At 42.3% G+C, this 12,825-nt stretch overlaps 1 protein-coding gene across 1 annotated transcript in view; it reads left to right on the forward strand.

Annotated features, from left to right (window-relative positions):
• The window catches only part of LOC148518777 (cytochrome P450 2B1-like), a 44,909-nt gene that overhangs the window by 14,366 nt on the left and 17,718 nt on the right, over positions 1-12,825 (forward strand). Inside the window, exons 2-3 of the mRNA XM_088477109.1 lie at positions 4,709-4,871; positions 7,012-7,161. Coding sequence (XP_088333235.1) covers positions 4,709-4,871; positions 7,012-7,161 — 313 coding nt within the window. The remainder of the gene's footprint in view (positions 1-4,708; positions 4,872-7,011; positions 7,162-12,825) is intronic.

Raw genomic sequence — 12,825 nt, forward strand, 5'->3', positions numbered from 1 at the left:
AATAAATCTACCATTTCCTATTACACAATTATCAATACTTCCTGCACCACCAATGAGGCTTTGTTTCTCAGGAAGGTCTTCGGTTCTCCCTCTGCTTCACAGTAACTTTCCACAACTTAATTCAGAGATAATGTAATCCAAACTCTCTACACCGTCATTAACTTAGTAGCATTAAAACAAAATACCCAGCTTGCTTCCGACACATGAGAATATAGAACACAGACTAAGGGGATTGTTTGATTTAGTATGGAAAAATAACCACAATGATTAAGTACAAATGCTCTTAAAATGATAAGGATAACATACAGACGATAGCGCATAAACTTGTGTCTGGTTTATGCTGATGGGAAGACACCACAAAAGACAGTGAATGCTATCTCATTATAAAAAACTATAGGTAGGAGACATGAATACATTATAATGTAACGATCGGACTTACTGTTATAACATTCTAACCTAAAGGTGGCAATAGTTTAGAACTATCAAGCTATACAATTTATTTAGTTTGTTTTTATTGTATAGTTTTATTGTTTTTTTTTTATGTATTAAATGTTACAATTTGTACACATGTAATTATTGTATTCATGACATACAGTAGAAACTTACAGAATGCAGCTTAGTAAGTTATTGCACCACGACAGTGAAGTTTTTTTGCAAAAGTTATGATAACCCCTATTTAGTCATCTTTCCTAAAGGGAATTTAACTAGAGGGGTCTGTTGAATTGAAGATCTGGGGTCATTATGTTTCACAGATCTTAAAGGAATTTGGGGAGTAAGTTAATATGTCATATGAAAACTGACATATTAGTAAAAAGAGTTAGTAAGCTTAGGCATTTACAACACTAATCATAAACCATCATCTGTTCTCTGATCTAAAAAGTTGTAACGTACATCTGGCTGATCCTCCTCTCTAAACCGATCATGGAAGTGAAACGACAACTTTGAAAATCAAGTAATAAAATAAATACACATCATACTTGTGGCATTCTCACATGATATATTTTTTAATAATATGATATTTATGCTTGCCAACTGTCCTGGAATATCTGGGAGAATCACAAATTTAGGGAGGCTTTCTCAGACTCCTGAAATTGAGCCAGTCTCCTGCATGCCGCCCACTTATCGAGTGAAATAGGTGGAACAGGGGTCTGCTGACAGGATTTGCATTGAAAGGCATTAATGTGGTCCGGCTCCATGTAAAATTACAGCTTTGAACAGCAGAGGATGCAGGGGCATTTTTAGAGAGGAGGGGGCCTGTGCATCACCTATCACTCAGGCAGCAAACTGATGCGTCTGATCGGCCACCGCAGAATCAATAGACTCTGGGCACTAGAGTGTGCCCGGAGTCTATTGTGCATGCGCAGATTGCCGGGGAAATGGCGCGGAAGGCATTTTCCAGACGATATCCTCACTGCGCATGCTCAAAACACCGGAAAAATGGCCGTGGCGGCCATTTTCCGGCGTTTGAGCAACGCTGGGAGACCCGGCGCAGGACCTTGGAGAGGAAAATTTTACATAATATGGGTGCAGGGTGTGCAGTGCAAGGCCCCCCTGGACCCAGGGGCCCGTGTGCACCCCACACCCTGCACCCATTATAGACACGCCCCTGAGAGGATGGGTCATAGTGACACGATCACACTGCCATGCCTCCCCACATATCTCTGTGATTCTAAGGGGTATATTTACTAAGAATCGTGTTTGGCCGAGTTTGCATTCTCGTGCAAGTTTTGCCTATTTTTGCAACTCAAAGATTTACTAAAGCCAAACACAAGTGTGCAGTACAAAAAACTATATGAACAGAAATACAGTAGACAGGCTAGTAGAATTCATCAAACCAACTCGCAAGTACTTCCCATAAACAGGAATACAACATGTAGATCTACTCAGAATCATGTTTGCAAACACGATCGAACATGGAGCAAACTTGGTCCAAAATAGAATAATCAAATAGACAACCTTTATCAGTGGTATGTTGTGCAAAAGCACTGCACAGATCAGTGTGATCTGTGCAGTGATTCTGTGTTATAGGTGAAAGAAAGTGTTAAAAATTAAGAAAAAAAACGGTGTGGGGTTCCCCCCCCCGAAGTTATAACCAGCCCGGACCTCTAAGCCAGTTCTGGAACAGGAAAATGGGGGGGAAAAACAGACGTGGGGTTCCCCCTATTTTCCTCTAACCAGAACCTGGCTGAACATGTCATAGCAGGAGGACACAAAGTGTTACACACATAGGGCCTGATTCAGAGCCGGACACAATTTGCGGACGGTCGTTCAGGAAAAGGGGGTGACTATTCAAATGAACCGTTCGCTCTTTGCGTTCTGTTCACGCCTCTATGTCTGAACGAGCGAACAAAACTTGCGGTCGTTTTTTGAAAAAATACGCCCCCTGGCCGCTCGCATCCTACGTCATGTCCGCTATTTATTAGATTAATCGAGTACATCGACCAGCGTATGAACTGCTCGCTATTCTTGTGATTGGTTTTTGCTACCACAATCTTGCGAGCAGTTCTGGCTATAAAATAACCCAGTGACGTGGTCAATGACGCTGCTGTTTTAATTATGCACACCCATAAAACGCCCGTTTTGACCTTTAAGCATGCCTGCGTTTGGATCTCCACTCCCCGTTTTCAAGCACCTTCCCCTGTTACCACCCACATACGCCTCATTCTGTCACTCAAATTATCAGGCATTCGCTAATTTGCGAGCACATGAATTTCGACCGCACTGACTGGTTCGCGCATGCGTATAACGATCCGTACGCATGCACAGTTGGGCAATCATCGCTCGGAGCGAATGAGCGGCCGCTTACGAGCGGCTCTGAATCAGGCCCATAGTTAGAGCACAGCAAACATCATGTAACATATACTCTTGATTGCAATGAAAACAGAGAGAATAAAACACCCTTACCTGCTTTGCTTAATCCTCCCTACAGGCTTGAAATGCTGCACCTGTAGCTGCATGTAGTTCCCTCAATTCCTCTGACCACCAGAGGGAGCTGTTGCCACAGGTGAACAGGTTTGCAGGCTGAAAGGCTGAAATCACCTCTTTGATGGCCAGTCTGGATGCATATGTGTAAAAAATAGAAACAAAAAGATTAAGTTGCAATTAGTTTCAGTTTAAAATAATGAAGCATTTTTTTTATTGCCTGAAGTTGTCTGTGGAGGCCATGATTCTTAAATAGGCATGTCCTAACATTTTAGTGTACAGTATAGCTAGAAGTTTTGTCTATGGGCTTGATTCATTTCCAATCGCTATTCTGCTTATACACACGCAACGCATGTTTGTATGCGCATTGCAGCCTGACATAAGGACGCCCACTTCCCCAAACTCACATCCATATACTTGGCCAACATAGAGAAACAATCGGTAACATCGAGTACCATCGGACAGTTAATGAAACCCAGACCTTACTCGGAAGTTGCTTACTTAATATCACAATGATACGAGTATGCCACTCGCCAGACATTACCTGTTTGGCGAGGTCCAGCAGAGTCCACCTATTTGAAGGTATCGTCAGTTAAGTTGCCTGCAGCCTACCGCTTCCAGCTGTGGGTTGATGACTAAAGCCCATGTACAATGGCCGTCTGCGCAAGTGCACTGTGCTTCAGCCCAGCGGGGTCACAGCAAAGACTGGAAAGGTCCACTGAAGCTGGAAAGGCTTTTGCTGGCTCCTCATTGCCAGCATTGGGACTGTACCGCTAATGCTATCTATAGATGGTGTAAGTGGTACAGTCACAATCAGCAGTGGTCAGAATATCTCTAGCGAGTGCTAAAGATGTTATGGTTCATTCTTGGATAGAGCCCTTAGTGCATACAACCAAATTGTCCTGATTTTGGAAGGACAGACCCACTTTTGGGCACTTTCCCACTGTATCACCTGTGGGCCAGTATCCCGCAAGTGGGAGGGGGCAGTTTGGGGGCATGTTTCCTGACACCTTTTGCTATGCGCTGAACGGATGCTGCATGCACACAGTGCTGAGAGAGCCCGTGTGACAAGGACATGCTCAGCATCCCCTGAGCTGGTAGCCAGAGAGAGCATTGGCGCCCCCCCTCCCAATTTTTAAATAGGGACATAAGATAGTGCACCTGAAAAAGGGCCATGGTCTCATGAGGAAGGGCCAGGTAAGATATAGGGGAGGCCAGGAGATGCTGGGGATAAAAGAAGAGGAAGCTACACGTGAGAATTATAATAAAAAGGAAAATTGACAGGCCTGAACAGCGCCCCCTGCCTTGCGGTGCTCTGTGCCATGGCACTGGTCGCACTACCCTAGTTACAGCCCTGGCCATTACAGGTGAGGAGGGAGGGGGGGGAGAAATCTGCGGCCAGCGCTATGTATCATATGGCATCCTTCATTATAGTGCTACTGTAGGTGGACTCAGCAGCGCCCCCCAGGTGCCTGCACCCCTAAGCAGCTGCCTAATGGTAGCACCGGCCCTGCTCACATTAATAAATGGGGACGTTGGTGAGAACTCTCTAAGCAGCACAAGCGACAGCAGTTATTGCTCACTGATTGGTCTAATAATACCATGTGACCTGCACATGAGCTTCTGGGATCTGTAGTTGCACCTCTGATATAACATTCACAGCCCTGAGGTGGGAGCTCCCAAATCTTACAACAGCCAATCATGTGAACATCATGTTTTTATGCGTTTTCAGGTTCGAACCACTCATCTCTACTTATATATGTAACAAGCCTCTCTCTTCTTACAGCTCAGTAAGAAGTACGGACCTGTGTATACCTTGTACTTGGGTCCGCAGCCTGCCGTGGTACTATGTGGGTATGAGGCTGTAAAAGAAGCTCTAGTGGACAATGCAGAGAAATTCAGTGGCCGAGCAGAGCTCCCAATAGTAGACCTGACCAGCAAGGGCTACGGTCAGTTGCTGTTCAAATCAATCATTTAGAATGTTCCTGTGTAACATTTTACCCTGCTTGCAACTCCTGATATTTGTTCTCATTCTCTATATATGATAAACTGCACAGCACCACTTTTACCTTTCTGCATACTGGATGTAATTCCCAGTACCACTACTCTTGTAGTGTATACCAGATGTAATTCTCAGTACCACTACTCTTGTTCTGTATACCAGATGTAATTCTCAGTACCAATACTCTTGTTCTGTATACCAGATGTAATTCTCAGCACCACTACTCTTGTTCTGTATACCAGATGTAATTCTCAGCACCACTACTCTTGTTCTGTATACCAGATGTAATTCTCAGTACCACTACTCTTGTTCTGTATACCAGATGTAATTCTCAGCACCACTACTCTTGTTCTGTATACCAGATGTAATTCTCAGTACCACTACTCTTGTACTGTATACCAGATGTAATTCTCAGTACCACTACTCTTGTTCTGCATACCAGATGTAACTCTCAGTACCCTTCTCTTGCTCTGTATAATGGATGTAACTCTCAGTACCACTTCTCTTGCTCTGTACACCAGATGTAATTCTCAGTACCCTTCTCTTGCTCTGTATAATGGATGTAACTCTCAGTACCCTTCTCTTGCTCTGTACACCAGATGTAATTCTCAGCACCACTTCTCTTGCTCTGTATAACGGATGTAATTCTCAGTACCACTACTCTTGTTCTGCATACCAGATGTAATTCTCAGCACCACTACTCTTGTTCTGTATACCAGATGTAATTCTCAGTACCACTACTCTTGTTCTGTATACCAGATGTAATTCTCAGCACCACTACTCTTGTTCTGTATACAAGATGTAATTCTCAGTACCACTACTCTTGCTCTGTATAATGGATGTAATTCTCAGTACCACTTCTCTTGCTCTGTATAATGGATGTAACTCTCAGTACCACTACTCTTGCTCTGTATAATGGATGTAATTCTCAGTACCACTACTCTTGTTCTGTATACCAGATGTAATTCTCAGCACCACTACTCTTGTTCTGTATACCAGATGTAATTCTCAGTACCACTACTCTTGTTCTGTATACCAGATGTAATTCTCAGCACCACTACTCTTGTTCTGTATACCAGATGTAATTCTCAGTACCACTACTCTTGCTCTGTATAATGGATGTAATTCTCAGTACCACTACTCTTGCTCTGTATAATGGATGTAATTCTCAGTACCACTTCTCTTGCTCTGTATAATGGATGTAACTCTCAGTACCCTTCTCTTGCTCTGTACACCAGATGTAATTCTCAGTACCACTTCTCTTGCTCTGTATAATGGATGTAACTCTCAGTACCCTTCTCTTGCTCTGTACACCAGATGTAATTCTCAGTACCACTTCTCTTGCTCTGTATAATGGATGTAACTCTCAGTACCCTTCTCTTGCTCTGTATAATGGATGTATTTCTCAGTACCCTGCTCTTGCTCTGTATAATGGATGTAACTCTCAGTACCCTTCTCTTGCTCTGTATAATGGATGTAACTCTCAGTACCACTTCTCTTGCTCTGTACACCAGATGTAATTCTCAGTACCCTTCTCTTGCTCTGTATAATGGATGTAACTCTCAGTACCCTTCTCTTGCTCTGTATAATGGATGTAACTCTCAGTACCACTTCTCTTGCTCTGTACACCAGATGTAATTCTCAGTACCCTTCTCTTGCTCTGTATAATGGATGTAACTCTCAGTACCCTTCTCTTGCTCTGTACACTGATGTAATTCTCAGTACCACTTCTCTTGCTCTGCATACTGGATGTAATTCTCAGTACCACTTCTCTTGCTCTGTATACTGGATGTAATTCAATTTACCATTTCTATTTTTCTGTTTATTATGTGCAATTCTCATTCTGCATGGTGGGCTAGAAATTATATTCCGAGCATGAAGCTGACGACTTTCTGTTTTTGTCTTTTGAAAATATTTCTCGTATTGTATCTCTAGCATCACTGTCTGCAATTATCCATTTCTTCTTCTATAGCCCAATGAATCCTTTTAGAAATTCATATTCAGATTGGAACCTTAGATCTGTTCTTACATTGCAGTCTATACAGTACATTTTAGACTAAGATTTTAGTTTTTTCCCTGTGTATCAGGTATTGCATTTAGTAATGGGGATCGTTGGAAAGAGCTAAGGCGCTTCTCACTGACCACCCTGCGTGATTTTGGGATGGGGAAAAGGAGCATTGAAGAACGGATTCAGGAGGAGATCCAGTGTCTGCTGGAGATATTTCAGGAAACCCGAGGTGAGAGCAGAGATGACACGTATCATTAAAGTCTTCATTTTATATTTACTGTTCCTGCAAAACACTCAGATACTGTATATGAAGAGGAGCTAAGTGCAAATATACTATAACCAACGTTACAGTATTTGACACTTACATTGAACATGGGCATATATGAAAGCAAATAACATAGAGAAAATGACTTTTCTACGGTATATACAAATATTTAACGATTTCAAAGTCGCCATAATATTGATTGTACGAAAAAGCGAGAAGCGCATGTTTTAGGTTATACGTTTTTTTCACAAATCGGCAGGATGACCGGTACGTGTACCGTGCAGAGGCAGCATCCTGGGGGGGGTCCTCCAGTGCATGAGATCTTGTGATGTTTGCCAGATCTCATGCATGTGGAGTGGGGCCAGCCAGGAGGTAAGACAGTGCTTCAACACTAGAGTAGGCTGCTGCCCTGCGGGTCTTGATTGGATCGCCAGAAAGAGGAGTTTCTCCCTCACTCCGGCAGTCGAGATGTTAGCAGAATGAGTTATAGTGACACGTTAAGTGCTGATATAGTACATCTGTCCCTCATTCACTGTCTGACTGAAAAAAAAGAAACAGTAATACCAGAAACTGTAGGGACCATCAATGCTATAATTTGGTCTGTTCCAGCATGCGTCAGGAGAACTGCATCTCTCTGACCAGTCACACTACCCTAGGGAGGTATGGTCCTGACAGCAGGTTATAGCTACAGTGCATTCTTCAGGAGATCACAGCTGACTACTCTCCTGGAATTTCTGTAATTTGGGGGTAGTTCTCCCAGCTCCTGGGAAAGAAGGCAAATCTCCCACATGCCACCCACTTCTCCCATGAACTGGGCAAGGAAGGGGACTTGATGTAATTCACTATAAAACATTTCATAGCGGTCTCTCCCCTTGTAATACATTACCGCAATTTGTGACATTGCATTGCAGAGAGGAGGGGCTATAATGATGTAGCGCCACCCCCCCCACCCATTCTGCCTTGATCTAACCCTCCATGGACCTCCCGGAGGAATGTGGGTAAAAGTAAGTATTCTACCAGCACCGTGCAGTCCCATTCTCTCCACCTTCATGATAGGGAAAAAAGTGGTTTAGGAAAAACAACAAAAAACTTTTTATTCACTAACTACATATAAGCTTAATTTATTTACAGTAAGTCATGACTTAAAATTTTAAATCAATATTTTTATATAAATTATATACAGAAACAGCTGTTTCTACATTGGAGTTCTTTAAGTACATTCTTTGCCTTCTGTAGAATGGTTTCTGTGGAAATGTGCCACCTGGTGGTCAAATCTTGAATGTAGCATAACCTATACTTCTAATAAAGTTACAATGGTTGTGTCAGTAAATAGAAATTGTTTTGAAAGACATTTACTCCTTGGGACTGTGTATGAACTATGGTGACAAATTTATTTATTTTTTTCTTTGTTCATTCCGGCATTATGCAAAAACTATGGGAAGAATTTGAAATGCGTTTTCAAATTTGTATAGCTTAGTCACCTAGAAAGAAACTGAGGTATGTATTATCTCAATGTGACATCAGGGAGAGGAGCAATAAAGGAAAATTCAGATGCTTGACACTCGGCGCGTGCAGTGTGCAGGCTCCTCAAGTCAAAAATGACAAAATGTATATAAATGCAATTTTTTGTCACAAATATACTTCTAGGGACGGTTTATGATTTATGGAGACAAAACATTTTATTTATCAGAATTTGCACAGGATCCTCAAGTCCAAAATTACTATATGACTGTATGTGTATGTGTGCAATATATACATACAGTATATTGCACACCCCAAACGTAAAAAGTTTTATATATCTCAAGATCTATTTCACAGGAAAATCCAACTATGGGCCGGATTCAATTAGAGACGAAAAGTGCCGTTTGGAGAAAAGTTTTCGCCGATTTGGCCTTTCCGCCTGTTTTTAAGGTATCTTCATATTCAATTCCAGGACGATTTCGTCTAAGCGGAAACTCAATGCATTGTAATAGGCGGAAAAGTATCTCCAATGAATAGCAGGTGAAAAAAAGTACAAAATCGTTATTTTGGGGTGCAAACATGGGGAAACAACCCAGAACCCTTGGGACAGCCCCCCAAAGGACAAATCAGCCCAAAAAATAAAAAAAAATACCTCAACACCCCAAAAAAGACATAATTTTTGGGGTGAAAAAGTAAAAAGTGAGGGGACAACTATAAAAACTAGCGAAATAGACTTCTTGGGGTGCTGTAAGGTAGGGGCCAAGTGTTTTTGGGATGTATGAAGGTGGTTTTTTAAGTTTTTTAAAAGTTCACTTTAGAGACACAAAAATATTCTAGCACCCATTTTCAAGTACCCCAAATTTGACAGGGCTATTTAATTTCACCAAAAAATACTGTGTTCTACCATTTTTCAGCACTTTTATAAATAAGCAGATATAAAGCTTTGAACACAAATTAATGACACAAAGTACCTTTATGAGGGCTAGTAGTACACATCTGTACTGATTTCCAGTGTCAATGCATCTTATTTTAGGGTACAGAATGATTCCCCCAATCTATTCAGCACTTTCCGCATGTCCCGCATTCGCCGCAATCCGTTTTCGCCTGTTTTGGAACTGAATTAGGCGAAAAGCAGGGACGCGCATGGAGAGATTCTGAAACAGGCGAAGGAGGCGGAAAGTTGGACAACCAAAACCTTTCCGACTTTTTGCCTCTAATTGAATATGGGCCAATATATTAAGCGCTAACCAGGCAGCTTATCCTGACTCATGGAGTTGCAGTACACATGTCAATCCAGTAGATGGCACACCAAAACACACACTACATATTATGGAGTCACTGCTCATGTCACTTGCAACCTTGCAGTGTTACTGTAGGCTAGGTGGCTTGCTTACAAGTTAGTAGCCCCACACATCTTTTTGTGTTAATCACTGAAGGAAAATCTGCAAATATTGTTTATAAAGACATTTTGTGTCTACAATATAAAATATACATCACAATAATAGATGTCACTACTGTCTTTGTAAAATTAGTTCCACTGAGCAATAACAGACATCCACACAAGCAAATGCTAGTAATTTACTAAAAAAACACTATAAAAAAATATACTCTACCTACCCAGATTAATAATATGATAAATGTTAACAGTAAAAGCAACAACATAAGATAATTGCATATTAGTTGTATAGAATGCAGTTATGATATCTGCAAACTCCTAAATTGTGTGTGTGTGTATGTAAGTATGTGTGTATATATATATATATATATATATATATATATATATAATTTATATTTATTATATTTTACACACAAATAGACCTGAGAAAATAGGTGAGAGAGTGCCATCTAGTGTAGTAAATTAGCTGTTACATCTACAGGTGTGTCCTCATACATCTAGCCTCCTTGCACTTTAACAGCCCTTGAAGTCGCGCCATGCCGTGGCATGACTTGGTAGCACTAAGCATCTTTTCATGCAACTTTTTACCTTCAAAAGCATCTCATTCATTGCGAATAGGATGCACAATTAAAATTATATGCGGCATGCCTATATTCTATTTGTGAGCAGGGGAGCCGAGAGGGGCGGAGCGGGTACTAATTACCGGGGCCCGGGCTTGCTGGAGGGGCCCGACGCTGATGCTGTGTGCTGGGCTGCACTGGGAGACTGCTCGCGGCTGCTAAGCAGCAGCCGCAGCAGTCTCTTATGCCTGTGGGTGGAGCAATCACACTGATCGCACCCCCCACTGGACATGCGCCAGGCTGAGGGGTTCACAGTGCCCTCCTCCCCAGCGTTTATTTGATCTGTGATCAGTTTGCAGCACTATTGTAGTTTTATAACATATGATTTTAAAACTGTATTACACTCAGGACCGGTGCTAGGCTTTGCTGCGCCCAGCGCCGTCCTGTGTTGCCGCCCCTTCCCTCCTCTACTCCCTCCCCCTGAACTTACATATTGTCTATAGCACAGGGTGGGCGTTTCATGCGCCCTCTGGATACAATGGCGTTCTGGGCAATGGACCGGCTCGCCCGTGACTGGAACGGCTACTGATTACACTATATAATATTTTTTGTGTTTTTAAATATATGGAGTTCCAAAGTAATTCTTGCAAATGAGACCTTTTCTATTCCTAGTGTATAAAAAAATAATAATACCAGTCTTTTATAATCTAATTTGAAAATTAGCATAGTGTGTTTTTCTGTGGCAACTACTCTGGGCCTGATTCAGGAGGAGGATGTTGCTTGTGTCAAAGTAAACAAGCCACCAGTGGCAGCAGTTCTTGCCAGTGATAAAAAGAAGGACATTATCATGTCTGTGCATAAGAACATATAAGCCACCTCTTTGTGTGGAATCATTTTTTTTCCAAATTATGACATTTGTCAAGGCATCTGCAGCAATTGTGAGACCTAACTAAGTAAAGGTAAGGATGTTAATCATTTAGGCACCTTATTCCTGTTGCGTAATTTGCAGCAAATTATTTATCAAAATCTAAAAAATACCTATAAAATAATAACAAGCAGTCCAGCACCAGCTACCAGCAGCATGGATAGATCCCAGCACATGCAATCTCAACCATCAACACCTTTGTCATCAACCTCCTCATTAATGATCAGAGTTAGTTCTCCTGCATCCAATTTGCAAAGGATATCTGACTCCTCCTCATACAGGTTTCCGAAGAAGAAGTTTTGCATGCTAGTTAGTGAATCTAGATCACAGAAGAGGGCCAAGAAGACTACTAGTATCAAACAACAATTGACTGTGAGGCAACCATTTGCAAGAGGAAGCAAGTAGGAAAACAGCCATCCAGTTAAAAAACAGATCACTGAAGCCATGAGTATTAGATCTGTGTCCAATATCCACCATAAATGTATCTGGTTTAGACAGTTAATTGAGGTACTGTGACCCTGCTACCCATATCCATCTTACTTCTATTTTACCAGGACAGCAATTCCTCGCTTGTACTGCGGGTTAAATAAAAGTATTCTTGGCCTAGGAAATGCATTCATCCTAAGTATCCACTTAACTACAGATATGTGGACAAGCGGTACTGGTCGAACTAAAGCTTACGTGACTGTGGCAGCCCACCGGGTGGGTGTATCACCTACATTGTGAGCACTATCTAACACACAATGCCAGCTCATTTGCAGACAGGCCACTCTGTCATTGGCTTCACTAAGAGGCATACTGGAGTCAATCCGTTGTAAAGCTCAGGGATGTAATAGCAAAATGGCTCTCCCCACTAACACTCTCCTCAGGATTTATCATTTCCAATAACACAAGTAAACATTACAACTCAGTGAATTTGCACCACATTTTGGCCCTCATTCAGAGTCGATCGCAAGAAGCGATCGCTCACTCTGAATGAGGGTGGACACTTCTTATTTTGACGTGCTGCCTCCAGGTCGCAAGCTAAGCTGTGTGTTACCACCCACAGCTTAGCTTGCGATCAGGGTGATGTTCGGGGCTTATGACCAGACCCTAAGGTTGGGTCTGGGCTCTCGTAAGCCCCAGGGAACTTCCTGCTCTGTTTGAGCAGGAGGTTCCCCACTGACTTCATTAATGATGTCAGTGGGGCCTCCCCCAAACGGCAAGCATTCCGACTGGAACGCCTCCGTTTGGCCGGCACACCCCCGGCCCACCCAGCAAACAGGGCGAACTGTCACTCAACATCG

Source organism: Taudactylus pleione, unplaced genomic scaffold, assembly GCF_031769625.1.
Source record: "Taudactylus pleione unplaced genomic scaffold, aTauple2 ptg000199l, whole genome shotgun sequence".
In the NCBI taxonomy this organism is placed as follows: domain Eukaryota; kingdom Metazoa; phylum Chordata; class Amphibia; order Anura; family Myobatrachidae; genus Taudactylus; species Taudactylus pleione.